Source organism: Dunckerocampus dactyliophorus, chromosome 16 (genome assembly GCF_027744805.1).
Source record: "Dunckerocampus dactyliophorus isolate RoL2022-P2 chromosome 16, RoL_Ddac_1.1, whole genome shotgun sequence".
NCBI lineage: Eukaryota > Metazoa > Chordata > Actinopteri > Syngnathiformes > Syngnathidae > Dunckerocampus > Dunckerocampus dactyliophorus.
The window spans coordinates 7,245,113-7,268,179 of NC_072834.1; the positions used below are offsets into that span (position 1 = coordinate 7,245,113).

The window sequence follows — 23,067 nt, forward strand, 5'->3', positions numbered from 1 at the left end:
TAATGAAAAATATTAGTGTTTATATATTGTTTTCTGACTGTAAGTCAAAACTCAGGGTAATTTTAATGAGGTAGAGTACAATTGATGCTAAAATATAATTTAAACGTGAATAATTTCATTTTTTGGAGTGCCACAACGTTAGCACATATCTTCAAATGTATTATTACTATTATTTTACAATTTCATTTATATTTATTTTGTAGAATTTTGGGGGATTTATTAAATGAATTACAGTACTTGACTTTTACATACACTTAAATATCCTGTGTGTAGTTTACAATTTAAAATACAAAAAGCAGACAAAACGTCCTGAGAACTACAATCCCAATATAATACAGAAAATCAAAATTACATTCCATGTAAATTACGGTAAATCAGCTCACCGTCATGTCATAACGCCATGTGTCCTGCAGGAGGCGCCATAGATCAATCACGCAGGAAAAGTTTCCTCACCGTTTGGTGCGCTTTGATTCCTGCAGTAACACTCACCAGACTATTTTACTTGTGCTTTTGAGGACGGGATCGCGCACATGTTGAGGAACAATGAAGTCCTTGTTGGTGTCCTTGATGCTCGTTTGGTGTGCAGCCGCTCACCAAAGAGGTCGCAAAGGTAAAGAGGGAGCCTTTAGTCGGTCTTCAAACGTTTAAAGTATTTGGGACAAGCAAGATGATCTCGCATAGTGGAGGAGCTTTTTTTTCCGACTTCTGTTTTCTTTCTCTTGTGTACAGTTCCTGTGACTTTGACTTAGTTCTTCTATCATTAGGTCATATGCAGATGTCTTGGTTTTGTTGTCATTTGTACCACCCAGGCTCCGGGGTGGCATGCACCTTTAAAGACAAGAGATTCAACCCTGGAGACAGTTGGCACCCTTTTCTGGAGCCCTTTGGACTGATGCTCTGCATGCGTTGCTCCTGCACAGAGGTACCGCTCTGGCTCAACTCTGTCATCATACACATAAAAATATGTAAAAGTATATACCCTGTGTTCCAGATGGGCCATGTGAAATGCAGCAAAATTAAATGTCCTCCTCTACCATGTGACAAACCAGTAGATGATCCACAACAGTGCTGTCCAAAATGCACAGGTCGACCCCTCCCTCCCCATACAAAGCCATGCTTCATGTGCCCCATTAACACATGCTCTTCTGTCTCAGATGAACCGAAGAAACCTGCTGGACTGAGAGCTCCGGTGAAGGTGTGCAGATATAATGGAAGTATTTATCAACCAGGAGAGACCTTCACCAAACACGACCTTCCTGCAAAGCCAAGCAACGAGTGTGCCATGTGCTCATGCTCTGTGAGTGACACCAATTTCACCATTTTCATTTATTGTATACTGTATTCATATTAGTACAGTATATCTTCTCAAGGGACAATACTATAGAGATGAACATTAGATACACTGTAGAGTAGTCTGGTGCAGCTTGTATAGCAGTATGGATTTACAATCTGCTGAAAATGACTCAACACACAGCCATTATTGTCCAAATTGTGTCCAAAGTGTGAATATTTAGTTTGAGCACTATTGTTATCTAGCACTGACTTAATCCTCTCGGGCATGGAATTCACCAGAGCTGTACAGGTTGTTACTGGTAGGGGTGCTGCTTGGCACCAGGCAAGGCAGGCAACTACTTGGGGCTCGGCCTGAACGGACAGACTTTGAACTTTTGCACCAGTGGCACTATGCAAAGGGGCCCCCTGTGAATTTTTGCCTCAGGCCCGAACATATTCTAAAATCACCTCTAGTTGCTGGAATTCTCTTTTACTTCTCCATGATGATATCATTAGTGGATGTTATAAACTTGTGTTCGGGCTCCTTCACCTTCCTTCTGCTCAAGGATGCGCCACGGGTGCTCTAATGGGTTCAGGTCTGGAGGAGACATACTGTACTTGGCCTCTTCATCACCTTCACCTTCCACAGGTTGTCATCTTGGAGGTGTGTTTGCAGCCCCGTTTCCCAAGGGAATGTTACAGCACATGTTGGAATTCCCTCAATGTCCCTCAATGGCATAAAGGCGACCACTTATGGAGAATGCTTCTCCTATTTGGAGTGGAGCAGACACCATGGCACTTACGCTATTAGACAGGCTGCAGAGGAAAGCCTTCCGAAAACTAAAAATCGAGGAAACACTCACAGCAGCAATTCTTCCACTTGAACATTGGAGGAAAGTTGCATTCCTTTGCGCTTTTTACAGAGACGTCCTCATGAAACCATCCATTGAAATAGCTTGAATCCTGCCTGATAAAACAACAACAGATGCACGCATAACTCGATCTTCTGCGAGCAGTCACCCCTACGTAATCAATATTCCCAAGTCCAACACCGAGTGTCATCTTTCTTCCTACATCCCAAGAACAGCCTGGTTGTGGAACTCCCTCCCAACAACCATGTTTCCGGAGACTCGTAAAATGAACCGTTTCAAGCCAGCAGTTAATGCACATTTTTTTAAACAATATTATTAGTGAATGAAGTACAAATCGGCTTTTTGTGTTGTGGTTATTTATGTAGATATTACATTTTCATCTATTTGATGGGACCACCTGGCCTTGAACCTGCTAGTAAAAAAAAAAAAAGAAGAACCGCAGCTCCCCAGTGGCGGCAGCACTCACACAGCCCTGGACCATGACGCTACCAACTCCATGCTTGACTGAAGGCACAATGATCTTGATACTGTTGTTTTGCCATCTATTTAGACAATAATATCTGTGTGTTGACTTATTTTCAGTGGATAATAACTGAATGACTACTCCATATAGTATAGTAGTAGTACAGTAGTATAATATATCCATAGTATATACAAATTTAATTTCTCTAACTTAATTTCTTTAGTATTTTCCCTTGCGAAGATATAAAAATGGTTGTTGAAATATGAGCGGTGTACACACTTGAGGAACTGTATATACTAGCAGATTTTTTTTCTAGCTATATGTGGTACCCAGCCAAGCTGAACACATTGTGGTTTATAGTGACTATTTTAATTCATCTTTCAGCGGTTCAACAAGACTCCTGAGTGACCCTGAAATCTATATTATATTATCTTGGATGCCAGGTAACACCTTTGGGATGAACTAGAATGGTATTTTTAGCCGACAGGCCATCTCTTCGGTCCAATATCAGTGAATTTTGACCTGACAAAATTTCTTCTGAATGAATGGACTGGAAATTCCCACACTCCCAATATCTTCGTCATCCCAAAAGAGTGGAAGCTCTTATAGCTGCAAAGTGTGCCCTAGTCTGTACAATCAAACCTTTTTTTGTGTACGCCCCAGATTTTTCTTTTTCATATTTTTTCATATGCTAACCGGTCATGTTCTTATATTTTTTGGTTTAAAGTAAATAGTAATTTTGAGGCAGTTGCAAACAGTCCCTTGTGAATACTGTCATGAAACTCCCTAACAAAAGTCTAGTCTGTCCCAAAGCTTTCTGGACCATACATGGAAAAATGTTAAAAATCTAAAAGGAAACCACTGACATGTTGTTCCTCCTTCAGAATGGAAACATCTTCTGCGTAGTAAAAACGTGCCAGCCAATCAGCTGCGCCTCTCCTGTCACGGCTTCAGATACTTGCTGCTTGCTGTGTAAAGGTAGGCCAACGTCTTCCAGCTGACAAAAAAAGCGTGTCTCTTTTCAGACCTGGGATATTCAGACAGGAATATCTTGGGCGGTGCCACGCTAATACAAATCAATTCTAGGTCTAAATAGGTTAAACTGGAGTTATTCTGATTTACAATCCGTCTTTTAGATGCCGGCGTCAGTGGGTCTTCATCAGCAGAGGATGCAAACCAGCAGCTCAACAGAGGCGTTGTATGTCATCTCATGCAGACATCCAAAATAGCTTCTAAATACATTTTCTAAACTTTGCATTTTATGTTTTGTATGTGTATTGCTAAAAGAGGCACTCACTGGACCAGTGTCCTGCAGAGCAGCATGGGCCGCGTTCCGACCGTGTCCTCCAGACCAGGGTCAAGACTTCCCCCAGGCGCCTGAGCCTCAGTAAACTTAATCTAAGAGGGGCTTCCGAGACCACTGTGAAGATTTTATTGCAGAGGCAACACCAGAAAGGTGTGTGAAAGTGTCCTTTTTATATATTCATTTTCTATGCCGCTCATCCTCATTAGGATCGTGGGGGTATGCTGGAGCCTATCCCAGCTGACTTTGGGCAAAAGGCGGCCAGCAAATCGTAGGGCACATATAGACAAACAGCCATCACACTGTCATTCGTACCTTGGAGTCGCCAATTAACCTAACATGCATGTTTTTGGAATGTGGGAGGAAACTGGAGTACCCAGAGAAAACCCGCGCATGGGGAGAACATGCAAACTCCATACAGAGATGCCCAAGTGGAGATGCGAACCCAGGTCTTCCCGATCTCCTGACTGTGTGGCCAAGATGCTCACCACTCGGCCACTGTGCGTGCCTTTTGATATATATTTTTTTAAATGGTAGGGCACTGACTAAAAACAGTAGGCTATGCACCACATTTTTTTAGCATTGGAATTTCTCTTGTTAAATTAATTCATAAAAAAACCCCAACTGTATTAATATGATAAAATCTATCTTGGCATCTTTTTTCTGCATTTGTCTGTTGCTATGTTGAATTTTTGGGGCAGTTATTAGTGCTCGAAAGCCCAGTGAAAAAATGTTCATGTCCACTGAATAGCAAACTATTTATGCACACTGTTAGTTACAAATACACAGTTTTGTAATAAATAATATACAACAGGCAATCCCAAATAATTCATTATAAAAACAAGTTAATTAAATGAAAATTATATCTAGCTGTGATGTAAATCATCAAAATGGATCGTAATTGCTTTGTCACTTGGTGCTAGGTAGAATTTGTGGGGCATAATAATGTATGCCCTAAAACCCAATAAAATAAATGTATACAGTTGTTCCTCACCACTAAGCGGTTCAACTTTCACAGCTTCACTCTATCACGGTTTTTGAAAAATATATTAACTAATAGATCATGCTATTTGATGGTTGAATATGGCTTATTAGTAGTAAAAAAAAATGTATATTGAAGCAAAGTTTACACATTTTTTGCCTAAATTAAGCATTTTCAAGCATAACAATGGGTAAATGAAGTAAAATACAAATATAAACACCAAACGTTATCGCCAGAACAACAGGCTTTTATTGCAGGTTTGAATGATCTCACAACAGGCACAATATTCCCTAATAAAAGTCCCTAATAAAAACATGGGCTACTGTCGCAGCCACAACCCACGCCAAGCTAAAACTCAACTCTGAACCCCAGCCACGGTGATGGAACTGTCTGCGTCTCACTTCTACACTTTAACTTACTTATACAGTACACAACTCGAAAGAAAAACAGCGCCATCTGACACTAGAGGTTTGGCGAGCTTAGGTTTGGAGATGCTCTCAGACACCTCTTTGTTCCGTCTCTGTCATCAGCATGTTTGTACAATGGCAAGACATACTCGCATGGAGACACGTGGCACCCAGTTTTGGGGAAGGTCCTGGAATGCATCATGTGCTCTTGTAGTGACGGCCTTCAGGAGTGCAAACGCATCACGTGTCCCAGTCAGTATCCATGCCCACATCCGGTCAAGTCACCTGGAAAGTGCTGCAAGGCGTGTCCAGGTAGGTCGGAATTTCATTTAATTTTGTTGTAAAAGACATCATCCATGCTGTCTTTGTTTTCTTGTAGAGCGCAAAGCTGCGAGTAACCACACTCAGTGTTATTCGGGCTACAAAAACAAACTTTTGGTGTACAAAGTGGAATCCGTTATGAAAGTGGACTCCCCCAGCACAGTTCGGATCATCGCTGTCGAAAGAGCAAGCACTGCTGAAGTGGAGGTGCACGTGTGGAAGGCGGTAGACGGTACAGTAGATATTTGAATTTGAATGAATTGCAGGTTAGTAGGTGCTGTGTAAATAAGTAATATGACTATCATGTACACAGGTGTTTTACAGTTGATGGAAATTGGGGATGTTCAAAGGAAAGATATCATGGATCATCCAGAGAATTACACTTTACTGACAACAGTTGATGAAGGTTTTGCACATTTTTATTCATTGTTCTAAATCCAGGGTGTATACGAGAGTTGTTGAATTATTCTTATTTTGCAGAGATGTGGGGGAAATTCAAAGAAGGAGCAGGAAAACTGGATCAAGCTCAGACCGTTTGTGAAGACGGCATTAGGGAGATGGTGACGTTCCTAAATCCCAAGCAGGTGGAAAGCCTGTGTTCTCCCTAACTTGCTTTGGGACTCATTCTGGGAACATAATATTTGAACTGCATGAAAATGTTCTTATGTCCTCAAGCTACTTTTTATGCGCAAATGTTTTTATTTTCATATTTATTGTTAATATAAATCTTTTTCCTGGTTTTTTTTAGTAGAAGTGGTGTTTTAGTAGAGGTGTGACTGTATGTACTTGTAGTATACAATTGGGATCAAGGAAGTGGACGTAGCCTCTATGGTTGATGAGTGAAGCAGTACTTTCATGCCTTGTGCTTTTCTTATTGGCCAGAAGGGGGCGACACCACTAGAAGCAAAAGCGTAAAGGTGGTTAAGAGGCCTAAGTGAAAATTAGCACATTGAAACTGAACTCCTTAAGCACAGCGTTATGTTCGCTTTGTAAAGTACATTTGTTGTACAGGTGTGCTTGCTGAGGCTATAAAAGGACAGATGTGTTTCTCGGAAGCAGTTTATTTGGAACTGGAGTCCTGCAGCGTCCTCAAAAATATAATTGATGGTCGAACTGCAAAATATTGTATTGTCTTTTGTCTGCCTTTTCTTAAGCTGTCATTATATTACTTAATTGCTGTAAAATTCTACATTTTTTAAGATTACATTTTTATTGTCTTTTTCTTGGAATATTTAGTCTTAATATTGCTTTACTTTTTCTCCTATTATTAGTTGGATTAAAATTTCAACTTTTTTCTTGTAATATTATAACTTAATTGTCCCAATATTACAAATATACTCTTGTAAAAAAATGTTTTTTTTTTTCATAAAATTACATTTTTGTTCTCATAATATAACTTTACTTTTGTAAAATTATTACTGCTTCCCGGCATTCTCGTTTTTTTCTCACCTTCTTTTCTCAAAAGTTTATTTGTTCTCGTAAAATTACAACTTTCTTCTCGTAAAATAATGAATTTTGTAGTGGCAAGGCAAGTTTATTTATAGAGCACCATCTGTACACAAGGTAATTCAAAGTGCTTTACAGAAAAGAAGGGTAAAATCACTTCATAGAATCATTCCATAAAAACATAATTACTTAAAATTCCATAAATCATTCCAGAAAAACAAAAAAAACCCAACAAGAAATGAAGAGTGCAGATAAAATACTTTCAGTTGTCAAATGCACAGTTGAATAGAAGTGTTTTCAGCTTGGATTTGAGCATTTCCATAGTTGAGGATTGTCGCACATCTTCTGCAAGACTGTTCCAGATGTTGGCAGCATAAAACTGAAACGCAACCTCACTGTGTTTAATCATAATCATAAAATCGTGTTTTTTTTCTCATAAAATTCTGATTTTATTAGAAAATTAATTGGGACTCTTGTGACAGAACTGTGAGCTTTTCCTTGTTATATTTACTCATGTCTTATTACTCAATTTGACTTTCTCACAATATTTATTCTTACTATATTTTTTCATCAAAACAGCTTTTTATTTTGACTTTATATTCCTACATTTTTTTCCCTGTAGTCCAACTTTTTTCTTGTAAAATGGAGACGTTTAAAAAAAAATAACATTTCGATTTTATCCTTGTAAAATGTTTGACTTATTCTTTGTAATAGGAGTTTATTTATTTATTGTGACTTGTTTTGTATTATTGTGACTTTATTTGAGTAAAATTTGGCTTTTTTTGTCACAATATTATAACTTTTTATAAAATTTAATAATGTTTTTATTTTATTCCTGTAAATTGACTTTATTCAAGTAGTGTGTCTTATTATTCCCTTAATTGTGGCTCTAATACTCCCCCCCAATGTTGCAAGAGAAACTAAAAGCTATTAGTTACTTTTTACCTTTTAAAACTAGTGAATATTTTTGTTCGATCAATATTTTGTGTTCCTCAACAGGCGTCAAGTTATATGCAAGGACGCAATGAGACCCTTCCGGAATAATATTGCTCCTGCAGTGAACTCCTTGTGTGCCTTCCTTCCCTCCCACACTGTAATCATTGTAATCCTTTCACACTTTGAACACCAGGTTGCTGTGTCTGTCACACTGCAGGCATGTTTTTGATTTGCATGCTTTCATTACTCACACAAAAATGTTGGCGTAATCTGCGGAAAACCTGACCGGTCTCTCTTGGTTGACAGGGAGTTGCTTCTGTGTGATGGAGAAGGCCATCATTATGTTAGAAGGTTTGAACATGTCACACGGGCCAGTTGAGCTCTGCATGCTTGCTCTTGGCTCTGCTGGTTGTAACAGCTGGAGGCAGTCACTAGCTATAAATCACACTCGCTCAGCTCTTGCAGTTTACCTTCACTAAACCCTGAGTGAGAGGTGAAGAGCACTTGCAAAGAAGCTAACTAATGGACAAAAATGTTGGGACGCACCCTTTAATCAACTAATTCAACATTCAGGGGTTTGGTCTAGATTGCGGGTTTGGAACGTGTGACATTAAAGATATCCGAAGTTAGCTTAGCAGTAGAGATTGTCATACTGATAGCCGATAAATTGATATTGTCCAGCACTACTGCACACAGCAGCAACAATGAATAAATTATGCTCATTTTACTGGAATGCCATTGGATGCACACTGTTTGTGCAAAAAGTTATTGGTGGGTTTGGGGAGGGAATCCTATTTACTAATGCTTAGCGCTCATACCCCCATCCAGTCATAGCATATGTGTGGCGGACGGGCGCCCCCATGCTGCTTAAAGGTGATCAAACGTCCACCACGTGATGTGGATCAAACCAAAGGAGTAGCGAGGGGGTGGGTGTTAATTACAAGGTTAAAAAAAAAAGGTACATTACAGGTAATTGCTCAAACATAAAACATACTTTATTGTTAATATTATATTAATTATATCGGAGACCAAGAGTCTCAAAACATGTTATTTCACTATGAAAACGTGAAATAAAAAGGAGGGAAATGTGAGTCGGTATGAGTTGCTTTTTGGGAGATGACGACAAAAGGGTCGTTAATCTGTGTCAACAAAACATGGAAAAGAGAACGTCAAAACCACCAGGTGCACAATTTACAAAAAAAGAGGAAAGAAGAAGAGGAGAAACGGGTCGAAGATAAAGGTATGGAGCTATAGCATCAATTTATGTATGCCACATTATGGAATGTATATGATCAAATAAGCTAACGTTGCTTGGTGGCTAAAGACTAACTGCTATTCATTTGTCTTCTTGACTGAGAGTTTTAATTGTGGAAATGTGGATTTGTACTTGAAAGAATTTTGCACCGCAAAAAAAATAATTTTCCATTTTATTTGTGTTGTGTTTAATGCTTTTTTGCTTTTTAATATATTTTGTAGGCTTTTGTGGCAATGTATAACTTAATATACATATATATCTATTTTTTTTTTACACATAATACATATATTTTTAATACAAATGTGGGGTGGGGGGTGTGGGGGCGGCACAGCTTCGTCAGCCCAGGGCGTCATTCTAGCCAGAACCCCTCCTACTTTCAACAGCAACGATACAATTTGGAAAACCACACATTTCTATGTGACACAAACATCTGTATAAAGTGCGAAGTATGAAACTCTGGACTAAGTTTTTTTTTCCGTACTGCTGGTCTCTTCATATCATTTTTAGTGACGCTGAGTGATTCTTCCTCAGATTCTTCCCCTGACCCCTTACTTCCCCTCGCATAAATAGCGCTTTACAGTCATTGCAAATTGCACATTAGCAGACGAAGACGAACCTTTGAAATAATTTGAGACAGTGTGGACATACTGAGCTAGCAAGCTTGTTGCTCTGTGGAGCACGATGCAGTTTGATGAGGTCTCACTCTAGCGCCGGTATCAATATCGTCAGGAAAAACCAACGGCGATATAATCCGATATCTCATTTTCATGCCATCTCTAATTTGTAGGTTTGATTTAGGTTTTTCTTTACGCTTCTCAAGCTGCTGCGCCTCTCCTGAATACCTGTGTCGCCTCTTACGTTGAAAACCGCCGGGCTAGACTGGCGTTTGTGCCCCCGTGCACAAACCAAGGTCCACAAAGGCATGGTCGGATGAAGTTTGGTGTGTATGTGGAAATGCCAGCATATTCCTCCAAAGCTGGTCCACTATCACTTCCTGTAGATGTCCCAATTCTTTTGTCCATCACCTCCTCCACACGAAAGGCAGAATACGCATAGGAACACACAAAACAAGAACGTGAGCGAGTGATTTCATGTCATCCGCACTTGTGCTCCGATCATGCCGTCATCGCTGAGATGAATGCACTCGAAATGAGTCAAATATTTTCTCCCTCCGCTGCGAAAAGATGTGTTCAAGTGTAAGTGAAGCACCGCATGTGTATGAATTGCAGCAAATTGCATTAAAAGGTAATTAAGTGTGTTTGCTTTCACAGCTGATTCCTGCGCTCTGCGGTGTTTATACTCCATCGCAAATACTTCAGAGATGTTATTTTTTGCACTCCCTCTGTGCTGAGCGATCCCGGACAATAACAGGATACATGTGAAGGCCCCTGATCTTCTTTAAAGGTTTGAAACACATGCCCGCAGAGAGACAGTATCAGTCATCAGTTCCATGAGTGTGTTGCACTTGAATGAGGTCATTTGGCAGCGGATTCATGAGCAGTGTGGATGAGATCTCTTTCTGTCACACACCGCCAATTGTGGTGTCTGCCTGTTTAGATAGTGGCTGACCTTCACTTTGACACTCACACTAACTCGCCACACGTCTGCCCTTTCAGAGCGTTTGTTCTGGGTGTCTTTTTGTAATGTTTGATAGGGGATAATTAGTGTTTTGTTATGTAGAAAAAACATTTATTAAAGTGTGTGTATGTCATTCCGACAAAGCATGATGTGTAACTTAACCATGTTACTGAGTTCCTGCAGAAATCCTGCAGAATGTCAAACAAGTAAGGTGAATGGAGTAACACTTCGTCGGGTCTGGTCACCCTCCTGGCTAAAGCTAGCATTAATGTCAGGTTGTTTGGCTACGAAAAAGTACACAGCCTTACTTTAGCTGGACATGTGAGTTGGCCACCATATTTGCAGTATAAAGTATAATTTGATTGCTGCTTCAATGTTGGCATAAGATGGACGAAATTTATTGTTTTGCTTCCATGGCTGGTTGGAAGAAGTCCGGTGTAGCACATCAAAAACGGGGCACTCCGTACACCATGAGTCCGGAGGCGAGTGTTGCTTCCTACTTTGCATGATGAAAATGTTGCACTGCGCCGACCGTTCATTTTTTTGCAGAATTTCAGCCAAACTTTACAGCGGCGTCACACACTGTCCATGGTTGAAATGGATGAACACAAACGCTTCCTGACGCTTCTTCTTTGTTGGTCTTCTCCGGCTTCTTCGTTGGTGTTATGCGGCCATTTTTGCTGCTCGGCAGGCTGGTCGATCACCGAGCGTCTGGACCAATATTTTAAAAAATGAACGATTCCGGGAGAATCTGATTATTTGTCCCTGTTTCCATCGATGCTCGATGCCCAACCCTAAATATAAGGCATTCAAAAGACGCCTTCAAAGACGCTGACGTAGTATTCTACACTGGTCACTTGCTGTCAATAATGTTACTGTAATGTTCGGTGAGACACAAGCACCAGACTTGCTCGCCGGGACAAAACAGGCTTTTATTGCAGGTTTGAATTTTCTCACAACAGGCACAATAATCTCTAAATAACCCCCCCCCCAAAAAAAACACGGGCTACAACTCAACTCTGAACCGCCGACATCACATCTTGACCACCTGCCATTTGGGTCCCCTTGGGAACACATTTATAGCAACACACACAAGCCTTATTTAATTAATCTGCATTTCAACCTCCCCCCCAAGGTCACTGCTGGAACAACTCCTCCTGACTGCCGCAGTGAGATGCTCTCCCCCCCTCCTTCCTTCACGGTCACCTGTTGATTGTTGACTCTGTCTGGGGCCCGTTCACGGTTGTCTCCATGGCAACTGCTGTGTTATCATGATGACATCCTGCGGACTGAGGCACCAAGATTTTGCGCTAGGCGGAGCGACTCTCCAGGCCTCCGCACACACAATGCTACCGAGTGCCAGAACGATTTATTACGTCACTTGATTATCTATTGCGCGTCAACAAACTCACACTAACGCTATGCTCACCATTAGAATGGTGCACAATAGCATCGCACTTTCCTGACTGATTGAAACACAACGTGCATCTCTTGCAGCACTTGTTTTTCAACTGGGGAGTCGGCACCCAAAAGTGGGTCGCAGACCCATTCTGGTGAGTCACAGACAACAAGGCGAAAATATGTATTTGAAATTTTGTTTTGAATAAATCAAAAATTAATAAAATTACATATTAAATTGGAATAATATAAATAAAAAATAAATTAATTAATAATAAATAAAATTATAAATGAATAAATAAAAATAAATAAATTAAATAATAACATCAAAGATTATCAGAAAATTACATCTAAATATTTAATGTAATTTACAATATTTGTATTTCAAAATACATTTTCAAAATAAATAAATACTTCAGAATATTACAAAATGACATGAAATATTTGAATCTAATATACATCAGAAAATTGAAGTATGTAAGTATTTTTACATTTTGAAATACAAATATTTTGAAAATCTAGTTTTGCATCTTCTTCCTTGCTGTATACAAATATTAACTTTTATTTTGTAGTATTGTTTTTTTTGTGGACATTCCTCGTCTTAATAGGGGGCTCTGAGACGCATTTTGCACATATAATTGAGAGTATATGTTTGTTTTTATAAAAATGACATGTATGTGTTTTGAAGGCTACTTTAAGTAACAATAAATGAGCGTACTTTTACCTTTATAAACGTGGGACACCTTAATGACCACGGGAAAATGTGGGTCCCAGGATGAGACCAATTCAGAACCCCTGCTTGCCGGACAGGTGAGTTAGTACCTCATCAAGCGATTCTGAATGACTTAGTTTTTACACTCCACAAAGCAAATATGTGCTGAGATCATCACTTTCTGCTGCTCACACCCACTAGGGGGCATGGTCACATGGTCACATGTTAACCATTGTTCTAGCCCATTCTACAGGCCTTTTTTTTTGTATCAATTTACGCAACGCTAATATCCCATACAAATACAATGCACAGTAATTTATAAACCTCAACTGTATTTTGGTTTAACTTCAGTAATGTTTTTTAATGAAGCATCTGGGAAGAGTTTCATAGGCCATATGGACTTAATAAAAGATATGCAGATTGTGCAATTTGTCTTTTCGAGCTTTGCTTATATTAGGAGATCATTTTCACGTCTTGAGGTCCCAACGTTCAGACTGCTGTGGACCAGATGGTACTCTGTGGTGTTGTTGTAACTTGTCACTGATAATCACAACCAGGAATGCACATCAGAAAATCCAGGTCAGTTTACCCGTCATGAGAAGTCAGTTACATTGTGTAAACTGTCTCAGGAGCAGGAAATATCCTTGACGATGTCATAGTGACATCATCTTACGTCAGTTTAGGCCACTGCTGCAGGGTCATAGTGTTTGCAGGGTGTTTTCACATACTGGATAGCTGAACAAGTGGCATACTAACCATTTAATAACTTATTTTATATAACTTGTTTAGATGTGAAATACTGCGGAATTTTCAGAGCCATCATAAACATAAGAACACTGTTGTAATTCATTTATAGTTAAACATTTTTAACAAAAAGAATGTAATATTTAATATTCATCAAATTTCATGATCACCATACATACTCATGAAGTAAATTAGAACATTTTAAATAAATAGATACAGTATTTAATAATACCTCTAGGCCAGGGGTGTCCAAGTTTTTTCCACTGAGGGCCACATGCTGAAAAATCAAATGATGCGGGGGCTACTTTTACATTTATGCGTACAAACGTAAAAACGTCTAGTTTTTCGTACTTAAAAAAGATGTACAGCCTGCATCTCAAATGTTTGTATATTTATGAGTATGAACTTTTTTCATTTTATTTTCATTTTTTTCCCACTTTTTCCCCATTTTTCCTTTTTCAAAAAAAAAAAAAATACAAATTTTTACAAACACATACTTTCTTCTTGTACATTTTTTCTTGACCTATCATGTCATTATTCTCATAATATTTTGACTTTATTATCGTAACGTTCCAATTTTTACTCACCCAAATTTTCCAAAAACTGCAATTATTTTCTTTGTTTCTCATGTTATGACTTAAAAAAAAACATTATAGTCATTTATTTTTTAATTTCATGCTATTTTTTCTCTTAATATTATGACTTAACTCCCTTAATGTTTCATCTTTAGTCTTGTAGAATGTAAAATTTCATTTTCTTGTTTAATCATATTTTTAGACTGTGCCAATAAAAATACACCTGTGGGCCATAAATGGCCGCTAGGCAGCACTTTGGACACCCCTGCGCCAGACTACTACACTAATAGTATGACTATACTATATGTGTGCACAATATAATCAGCACATACTCAAAGTACAATATACTTTTCCAGCACAAATGTACTGTATGTATATTTTTTAGCTGGGTATTTGAATGAATTTGAATGAATACAGAATTGTTCTTGTTAGGGATCAATAAAGTCCTCTCTTATAATAATAATTATTATTATAATAATTTCAGAAACAATGAATACTATTACTACTACTAATATTAAGTAATAATAATAACAGTCTAGTATTTTTGACTAAAATTCATAATGTACTGTAAGTATTTTGTTTAATTTTTTTCAGTCCAGTGAAAAAAATCATGTTTGAACATGAAATCCAACCAAACTTTTGTTCCTGGCCGCTACACACACTTTGTCTTTTCACTGTTAACTCCTTGTTCCATTGCTTTGCTATGCAGGAGCTTGTGTTGTGTCTCCAAGTTCCTCCTTGTGTTCTCGCTTCTTCAAATTAGTGCCAGAGTTACACTACCTGTGTGAACAAAAACAAAAAAAACATTTCATATGAGTTAAGGATGCCAAAACACATTAACTGTCATTCAGAAAGTACGTGCATAAAAGTGCTTGACCTTAGGTCTTTGATTATCTCATCAAGCAGTTCACTAGGTCTTGGTCTGATAGCTGGCAGTTCCCTAATCGGTGCAAAGAAAGGTGATTTTACCATCAGAAAATATCAAGATTTATTACATTAAAATAAAAATACTCTTCTATGAAGCATGCATCCAGAGGGAATTGTGTGTAGTATGTCCAAACCTGTTCGAGTCTTTGTCTGTACGACGTCTGGATGCGATCAAGTTTTGGTTTGGAGTCTCTGTAAATATTAAGATTCTTCAGTGTGTGCTCCAGCATTTGAACAGCTGTTTGAATTCCTGTTAAAAAGAACACGAGCATTCCTCTTCACCATGGGGCCATTGTGCTATTGTGTTGCCAACACGGTTTTTTTTTTTAGGCCTGGAAGAAATTCTGTGGAGTAAAAATAGCCGCCGGTCCTCACCAACAGGCCACACCACATCAGGATTTGATTTTGCGTCCATCTTCTTTTTGCTGAGAGAAAATCTCTCAGGCGTGGCTTTGTGTTTGTGTCTCATGGAAGTCTGGTCATCTTCAGAGATGTTGTTTGCCTGAATATTATTAAGGCAAATCATATTAGCTAGCTAAGATACTTTTTAAATGTACAGTACATCCCACTGGATTTATTTATGGCATCAATCTTTCATTTAGAGGTCCCGTATTATGCTTTTTTTTTTTTTTTTTTTTTTTTTACAATTTTAAATACATGTTTATATGGTCCCACAATTATTTACTAGAAGTGTTTTGCCTAAAACCTAGCCTTGATGCTGTAATAGTTTTATTTTTAAAGAGCTTTTCTTAAACCCTACTGGGAACACACCGTTTTGTGTGTCTGTAGCTTTAATGCTTTACTGCTAATGAGCTCCCACTCTGTAGCTGACTGATGGATAGTTGGCAAAGCTCCCGTCTTTATTTTAAGATGTGTAGCAAAGCAAAGCCTTGTTTATTTATTTATTTATTTATTTTTTAAGCTGTCCTCTGTGAAGTGGTGGGTGTATACTTGGGGCGGGCTCATCTAGCTAGGTACCGGCTCAAAGGTGTCATGTCTTATGTTCATTTGAGCATTTCTCCTCTCATAAATGGAGCAACAAGTGAGGGAGATGACAGATTTTTCTCACGTTTGGTGGTTACACACATGCGGGAGGGACGCATACAGTCGTCCCTTATTTATTGCGGTTAATTGGATCCAGGCCCGATTGACATAAGTGAATTTCCACAAAGTAGGATTCAATATTAATAAATAGAATCATCGCTAGAGCATAGAAAACCTGTTTATACATTTTTTTTACCATTATTAGAGCCCTGTAGACATGAAATAACACCCCTGTAGTCACCTTTACACTCCTGTTATTTTTTGCTTACAACACGGTGCTCAAATGTATTGCGCAGGCTACGGGATCACTGCAGGGACATAAGAGACGACCGCCACTTTAAACACAGCATGCCACCCAGCTAACTAGTTAGCCTCCAATTTATTTATTTTAAACTTAGAAGGGTTGGGAAGGACAAAGTAAGAAGCCAAAAACGCACCACTTCCACACGGAATGGGAGGAAAACTTGTTTTCACTGTCATGTCGGACATGCCATGGCTGACTCCATGCAGTGTGAAGGTAATGTGAAGCAATGTCTCAACAGTGTAACATCACTGACGCCTAGTGACCAGAATACTACATATAACTTGTCTTTCAATATTTTGTAACTAATAATAGGCCATATTCAACCACAAAACAGTGATCGTTTATTCAGGAAATTTTGAAAAACCGCGATAGAGTGAGGGAGCAACGTTCAAACCGCAAAGCGACGAGGGACGACTGTACTACTCTTATATCATCATTAAAAAGCCCCTTTTGCATGCATAATAGGAGACCTCTACATCCAATAATGGTGTCAAAAGTGGACATACTGTACCTGTGTATGAAAGAAGTGTCCATCTGTGTCCAGGTTACCCTTTGACCCCACTGTCACCTCACCTTCCTCAAACTGGATTAAAGCAGGACGACGCTTATGCATCAACACAGTCTTGGTTAACACCTCCTCCACCTGCAAGGACTATTTTTGTAAGTTAGCAGTTTTCACTGGTATGTTCTAGAGAGAACTGTACACTTCATTAGCTACATTAGGTATGCAAAACTCTACCTATCCAAAGACAATAATGCTAATGATGTTTGTACTGACACTGATGGAGAGACGTATTCATTTCACAATATGTATATTATTGTGCTCGTGGTTTGCCGAGCATGCAAGCAAGTTACAATCTTTGCAAAGGTAGATTTATTTTCTGTTATTGCACCTAATGTTGCGGTCAGTTTGTACACAGGTGAACAAACACTGATGCAGAACACATTAAAACCTTCCAGTATGGAGAAGCAGACATCCTGAGGCCATGCTTGGCAGCTCTGGAGACATCTTTACGTGTTACTGTTATTCCCATTTTCTCCTGGAGGTAATATGTCAGCAAGGGGGGGTCTCCTGTGAGGAAACCTGAGTTATTCCAAGCAATAAAATACTTTAAATGGATCTTCAAGACATTAGGAATGCCTAACACATTTCTTCACCGCATTTCTTTGTGGCTATAGGGTTGGAGCGAATATCAATTTCTCGAAGCTTTGGAAAAACAGCCGCAGGCAGCAGCACCTCCTCTTCGGCAATCTGTGGATGATAAAGACATTGATAAGAGGAAATAGACTCCATTTAAAATGGTGTGATGAATTTCAATGAGGGCACCTTGTTGTGAGATAAGTCAAGGAACTGAAGTTCTGGTAGAGGTGACAGCAACCCTCTGAGGACGTCACTCTCCTTCACGTAGATCCAGTGCAATCAAAGATTAGACAAATGAAAACATTTCAAGATTTAAAGGCCTACCTGTGACATGGTGCTGAAATTCTTCTGCTCAGCACGGTCTGGATTAGAAGGAGTTATGATAGATTAATACAGCAAGGAACCGGAACTGGAAAACTTAAGCAAAATTCTGCTTCACTATGAGGCAACAGAATAATATGACTTCTCCAAGCCAGTCAGTGAAGAGAGAAAGAGAAACCATACATTTGTCGCCATTGTCCACTATTACACAAACATAAAATGATCAAATCTCTGTTTTATTTGTAAAATAATTCACGGGTTATCATCTCCTCCTCTTCGACAGTCTGTCAACATCCGAACAGCTGTCCATAACAGAACTGGAGGCGTTGAGAGGGGAGATTGCATTCATCCATTTACAAAAAGTGTATTTGGACAAACAGCTTTCTCCACTGGAGCTGTGACTGAGTGAAACCTCACCCCAATAGCCATTACAAATTAAAACACAGATCATATATTTTAATTAAACACAACCAGTTAGGGCTCAGTTTAAAAAAAAATAAAAGGTTAGGAGAAAAAAGTTGACATGCTGAACGTTAGCTATCACATTATTGTGTGTAGCTATGTGTAGCTATTTGATTAGCATATTTTCATCTGTTAGTTTTTTGCGTGTTTCGTAAACAAAAGGTGAAGAATATCACCCTGGCTCCCGTATCCTCTCATTTTTCTATATGCGGTCTTCCTAGGGAAAAGTTTAAGCACTCACCATGTCTTTCTTCTTCGCTGGAAGTCTGCAAAGGTTTGATGCAGCCCATCATCAGTTTCAAATACGGTATTTGTGTGATGCGGTTCCCTTGGAGGTTTAAGTGCTTCAGTCTGTCAATGGAGGGAAAAGCTAGAAACTGATGCAGTTACCACTACACATCACAAATAATAATACGATCATTGCATTTACTAATGAGTCATTTCTCCCAGCAAAACAACTAGCTAAAAACAACAATCCGAATATTAAAGGGGCCCTATCTTGCTTATTTCAGGGACAAATGATATTGTATTGCAGTGGGGCACTACAGTAAGTTTATTTTAAAGAAATACTGCATAAATCTCAAGCTGTGCAAGGACGAATTGGATCCATCCATCCTCTATGCCGCTGATCCTCACTAGGGTCGCGGGTATGCTGGAGCTGACAGCTGACTTTGGGCGAGAGGCGGGTTTGTACATAGACAAACAATCATTCACACTGACATTCATACCTACGGACAATTTAGAGTCGCCAATTAACCTAACATGCATGTTTTTGGAATGTGGGAGGACCCGGAGAAACCCCAACGGAGATTCGAACCCAGATGTTCCCGATCTCCCGACTGTGTGGCCAACATGCTAACCACTAGGCCATCATGCGGCCCTGATGAATTGGATATTGGATATTAATGGATGAATATTGGAAACTCCAGCCCCAAACCGTGCTCTGTTCATGATACAGCTGTCCGTAAAGTGGAGAGAACACCAGAGCAGGTACCATGTGGAAGGTCTTCAGGTTCCCCCCCAAAATAAAAAAAAAATGTTTGCATTGCTGCCATACTCCAGTTTATATACACAATTCTATGTATGCAATTTTCAATCCCAAGCGACCACGGTGATTGCTGATTACAGCTGGAGAAGTGCCAAGTCGTCATACTTCCTAAAGAGAAACCTCTTAAAAGTTCTTGTACCCAACCAGTCACACAATTCAGGATAGGTGACCTTTAAAAATACATGAATTAATCATATATGATTAAATATTATGTAACTATATTACTTATTTTTGAAATGATCAGCAATACAACACAAATCACAAACCACATCACGACCTCTTGAGGTTTGAGAGGCTCCTGAAGACCTCAGAGGACAATTTGTTATCATCAAGCATCAGGACCTCCAAAGCGTTAAACGGATCGCCACAGCGCCTGTACAAAACAAAAAAACATGTCATGAAATAATGCACAAATACATTTACAGAAAAAAAAACATGTCAGAATGCAGTCTGACATTTGTGCGCCCCCTGCTGGCCAATTTGAATACTATAAAAATGCATTTTTGAATCCAACTCCATATTTACCGTACTTGTATGTTCACTTCTGTAGGTGTGATAGCTGTGTGCATCAACACCGTGTCTAAAATATTTGCATGATGGCCGCATGAGTGTGTGTGTGTGCCATTAAAGATTCTAACAAAGGACAGCGGGGGTCAGGCAGCTGTGCTCCAAGATGAGGAGGAAGACGACATAGCTCATTTCCAGTCAGATGAAGAACTTTTAGACGTGGAAGTCTGCCGAATGAGGCGACATCATCAGCTGACAAACAGTTATAGGACAAATCCAACACCTGAAAGTCACAATCACTTTGTCATTTAACTATTCCAGTGCACTTAGTATTCTCCCTTGGAAGCCATATTTTACCTGAAGATGAGGGAAGTCTGCCGCATCGAATGTGACGTTGCAAAGGCCGTTTACAGCCAGATTGAGTTCTCTTAAAGAAACAAAACTGCCGAAAGAGCCTTTGGAAAAACACAGTTGACACTTTAAAATCCGGACTTTTTCAAGTGAACTACTGCGTGGGAGATGAGTCACCTAAAGAGAGGGAGTTCATGGATGCATCAACGAAAGCTACATTGCCAAACGCCTTGAGGTCTTCTGGCTTGACCTGTGCAATGGAAAACAAACATGAAGCGGTGTTTATGCACAGAAAAGACGTAAGAGCGGTTCTTACAGCGTTCAGCTCCAGCTCACTGACATTGACAGTGCACAGTTCTGATGGCTCATCAACACCATGAAGCTGCAGCTGCAGAGTCATTGTGCTTTTGTTAGCAACACCGCCAAGATTATTTTCATTTAAAAAATAGCTCACCAGGAAATCTCTGTCTAATGTATAACATCTATCGCAGCTCTTTTCTTTAGTATTACTTTTCTTTAGTTTTCGAGCCAAAGTCACGTTTTTGCGCTCCTCTGCCTTTCTGTAAGCCACCAGCCAGTGAGAAGCACCTATAGGAAACATTCGTAAAAATGAATGAATATTTTTTTATTTAATTTGGATTAAAAGAAGGTACATGGCAATCCACACACGCATCAACAACATTTCCAATGAAAAGGAGCAGAAAGACGACATGTTCACTTTCTTTTCTTCCAAGATGTCTAGACTTCTTTTAAAGACTCGCATTCAACCCACCTTCTTCCTTTCGACAAATTAACGTCCGTGCTGGAAAACATTTGGTCGAATTAAATCCACGGTAGCTTTTAAAGACAGAAGCAGTCATGTTAAAAGAAGTTGTTGCTGCAGTGTGCTAGATCTCTTAGCAACAGCTTGGACGCGCAATACATCCCGTCCGGAAGATGGCGGTAAAGAGTTGTCTCATTAGCCTGGGTGGGGAGAACTGGACCAAAACTTTGGCCCTGGACTTTTTCGTCCAGACTTGCTCACTACAATCCGCGCGCATATACCGTGCCAACTCTCCCCATTGATGTACATGCAAGCACACAAGCCCCGCTATAATAAACAATATCCCTCTACTGTATATTCTGCAGCCTTGAATAAATAAAGTTTAAATAAATATTTATCAGTGTCCCTCACTGGACTGCTGGGGTCTGTGGTGAGATCATGTCCACAGGACATCACAAATGTGGACATGACAAGTAGAGCAATAGTGTGGTTTTGAAGTACATGCAGAAAAAGAGTCTGCATGCAATCAAAACTTTGACTAGTTATCTAAAGTATGTAAAACAATAATAACCATCTGATTTTACTTTATTATGGTCACAGTGGTGCTTTATTCATAGTAAGTGTATCATGTGGAAAATGAATGGCAATTTTTTACATAATCAACAGGTTTTATTTGTCAAATTCAAATTGTGCAAAGGAACAAACTGTACTTTCTTGGCTACATAATGGTGCTTTAGAGATGAATTTATCCATCCGAGACTTGATCATTTACTGAAAAAGGAGAGAAATAATTGACACATTACAGAAATGAATTTTTTAACAACCTAATAAAAACTGCCCTAAATTATGTAAAATTCAATTTTCACAAACTTGTTGCTTCGTGTATATACTGTATTTGTAGCCAATGACGTCATCTATTGCCTTTCAGAACAGCCAATAGATACTTGTCTTACTGAGGCGCTGGCAACCGTCATAATACAGAAGAAGAAGAGGACATTTGCAGACGGTCCCTGCGCTCCGGTCTAGCTGTGCAAATATCTTCATCAGTTCCTTCATCAGTTCGTGTGAAGTATTCATTGCTTGTTTTATTTTTCCTTTTTGGCAACACGAGCCAGCGTGCTCCCAAAATCAGTCAATTGACAGTTGATAACTCGTCTGCAGATCTTTTGTAGGGATGCAGTTCTTCAGGTATGTCTTTCGGCCGTTGTCCTTTTTGGATAATTGTCACAAGCTGTTGTAATGTTTCAGTTCCATTGTTTCTTTTTTGATGCCATCCAATGTCATGGCAGGTATGTCGCTTGTCATAATGTAAAGTACTCTAGCATTTTATCTAGTTCTTGATTCACTCTTTCATGTGATATAGTATTTGTCGTAGCTTCTGTGCGACAGGTGTAACTGTGTTCTACTGTTGCTTTGTGTGAGCAGCCTTTTACGTTTCCTGGTCCTCTGAAAAGTTCTTCATGCTCTTTGAATAGATTCTGGAGTCTTTTGTCCAGTATTTTCAGTGACAAGCTTGACATTCTTCCTAGCACATGTTCATCTTTCTGTTTTCCATCAACCAGTACTCTTGCTTCAGCCTGTGTAGCCTCAAAAGGTCTTGCTACTGTTAGCGTTCTCGCCAGAATTAGCCCTTCATCCTGCAGCAGCTTACTACGCAGCCTTTTATCCAACTTTCCACAATCTGGTCTCGTATCATACCAGCCTCCAGAGCTCCGAAGTAAAATGATCTACCCAGTTCTTGCAGAGCATTCACATAAGCATCAGTTGTTTCATCTTGCATATGCCGTCTTTGTTTGAATGAATGCCTCTCTGGCACATTTCTTTGTGTAGTAAAGTAGGCATCAAGTGCAGGTTTTGCGCTAGGGTCCCTATGCTGTGTAGAAAAGTAGCTTGTCGATCTCAGAAACGTTTTAGGACCTTGTCCAAAATGTAACA

The 23,067-nt window shown here is 39.4% G+C and overlaps 2 protein-coding genes and 1 long non-coding RNA gene across 7 annotated transcripts; 2 read left to right on the forward strand and 1 right to left on the reverse strand.

The window, feature by feature from the left end:
* Positions 1–450: 450 nt before the first annotated feature.
* chrdl2 (chordin-like 2) lies at positions 451–6,864 on the forward strand. Of its 2 annotated transcripts, XM_054755175.1 has the most exons (11): positions 451–610; positions 810–922; positions 992–1,085; positions 1,155–1,297; positions 3,492–3,585; positions 3,744–3,805; positions 3,895–4,063; positions 5,423–5,611; positions 5,679–5,852; positions 5,934–6,026; positions 6,101–6,863. In XM_054755175.1, the coding sequence occupies exons 1-11, from the start codon at positions 544–546 to the stop codon at positions 6,226–6,228; spliced, it is 1,326 nt and encodes a 441-aa protein (XP_054611150.1). In that variant the 5' UTR covers positions 451–543; the 3' UTR covers positions 6,229–6,863. The 2 variants fall into 2 exon arrangements, with proteins under 2 accessions (XP_054611150.1, XP_054611148.1); XM_054755173.1 differs by having other exon boundaries at positions 992–1,297; positions 6,101–6,864.
* Positions 6,865–9,120: 2,256 nt separating this feature from the next.
* LOC129169575 (uncharacterized) lies at positions 9,121–19,041 on the forward strand. Its single transcript, XR_008566445.1, has 5 exons — positions 9,121–9,242; positions 10,529–10,661; positions 17,084–17,199; positions 17,449–17,585; positions 17,719–19,041. It is a non-coding gene; the product is annotated as an uncharacterized LOC129169575 (long non-coding RNA).
* Positions 13,863–21,284, reverse strand: xrra1 (X-ray radiation resistance associated 1). 4 transcript variants are annotated; one of them, XM_054756116.1, is made up of 17 exons: positions 21,142–21,284; positions 20,824–20,957; positions 20,686–20,757; positions 20,547–20,619; positions 20,376–20,473; positions 20,150–20,301; positions 19,789–19,884; positions 18,705–18,814; positions 18,005–18,042; positions 17,867–17,938; positions 17,698–17,791; positions 17,493–17,611; positions 17,051–17,182; positions 15,567–15,693; positions 15,326–15,441; positions 15,142–15,204; positions 13,863–15,044 (listed from the first exon to the last, which is right to left on the reverse strand). In XM_054756116.1, exons 1-16 carry the CDS (start codon positions 21,227–21,229, stop codon positions 15,175–15,177), a joined length of 1,551 nt encoding a protein of 516 aa, XP_054612091.1. In that variant the 5' UTR covers positions 21,230–21,284; the 3' UTR covers positions 13,863–15,044; positions 15,142–15,174. The 4 variants fall into 4 exon arrangements, with proteins under 4 accessions (XP_054612091.1, XP_054612092.1, XP_054612090.1 ...); XM_054756117.1 differs by having other exon boundaries at positions 15,326–15,383; positions 17,051–17,191; XM_054756115.1 differs by having other exon boundaries at positions 17,051–17,191.
* Positions 21,285–23,067: the final 1,783 nt, after the last annotated feature.

Bases quoted from the DNA above. Each gene is read 5' to 3' on its own strand.
- chrdl2 (XM_054755173.1), top strand. From the start codon at position 544: ATGAAGTCCTTGTTGGTGTCCTTGATGCTCGTTTGGTGTGCAGCCGCT. The intron at 5,612-5,678 runs GTAGGTCGGAAT...GTTTTCTTGTAG, and splicing joins GTGCTGCAAGGCGTGTCCAG to AGCGCAAAGCTGCGAGTAAC. The intron at 6,027-6,100 runs GTTTTGCACATT...CTTATTTTGCAG, and splicing joins ACTGACAACAGTTGATGAAG to AGATGTGGGGGAAATTCAAA.
- xrra1 (XM_054756115.1), bottom strand. From the start codon at position 21,229: ATGACTGCTTCTGTCTTTAAAAGCTACCGTGGATTTAATTCGACCAAA. The intron at 18,043-18,704 runs GTGAGTGCTTAA...CTTCTAATCCAG, and splicing joins CAGCGAAGAAGAAAGACATG to ACCGTGCTGAGCAGAAGAAT. The intron at 15,694-17,050 runs GTACAGTATGTC...AATAATATTCAG, and splicing joins GACACTTCTTTCATACACAG to GCAAACAACATCTCTGAAGA.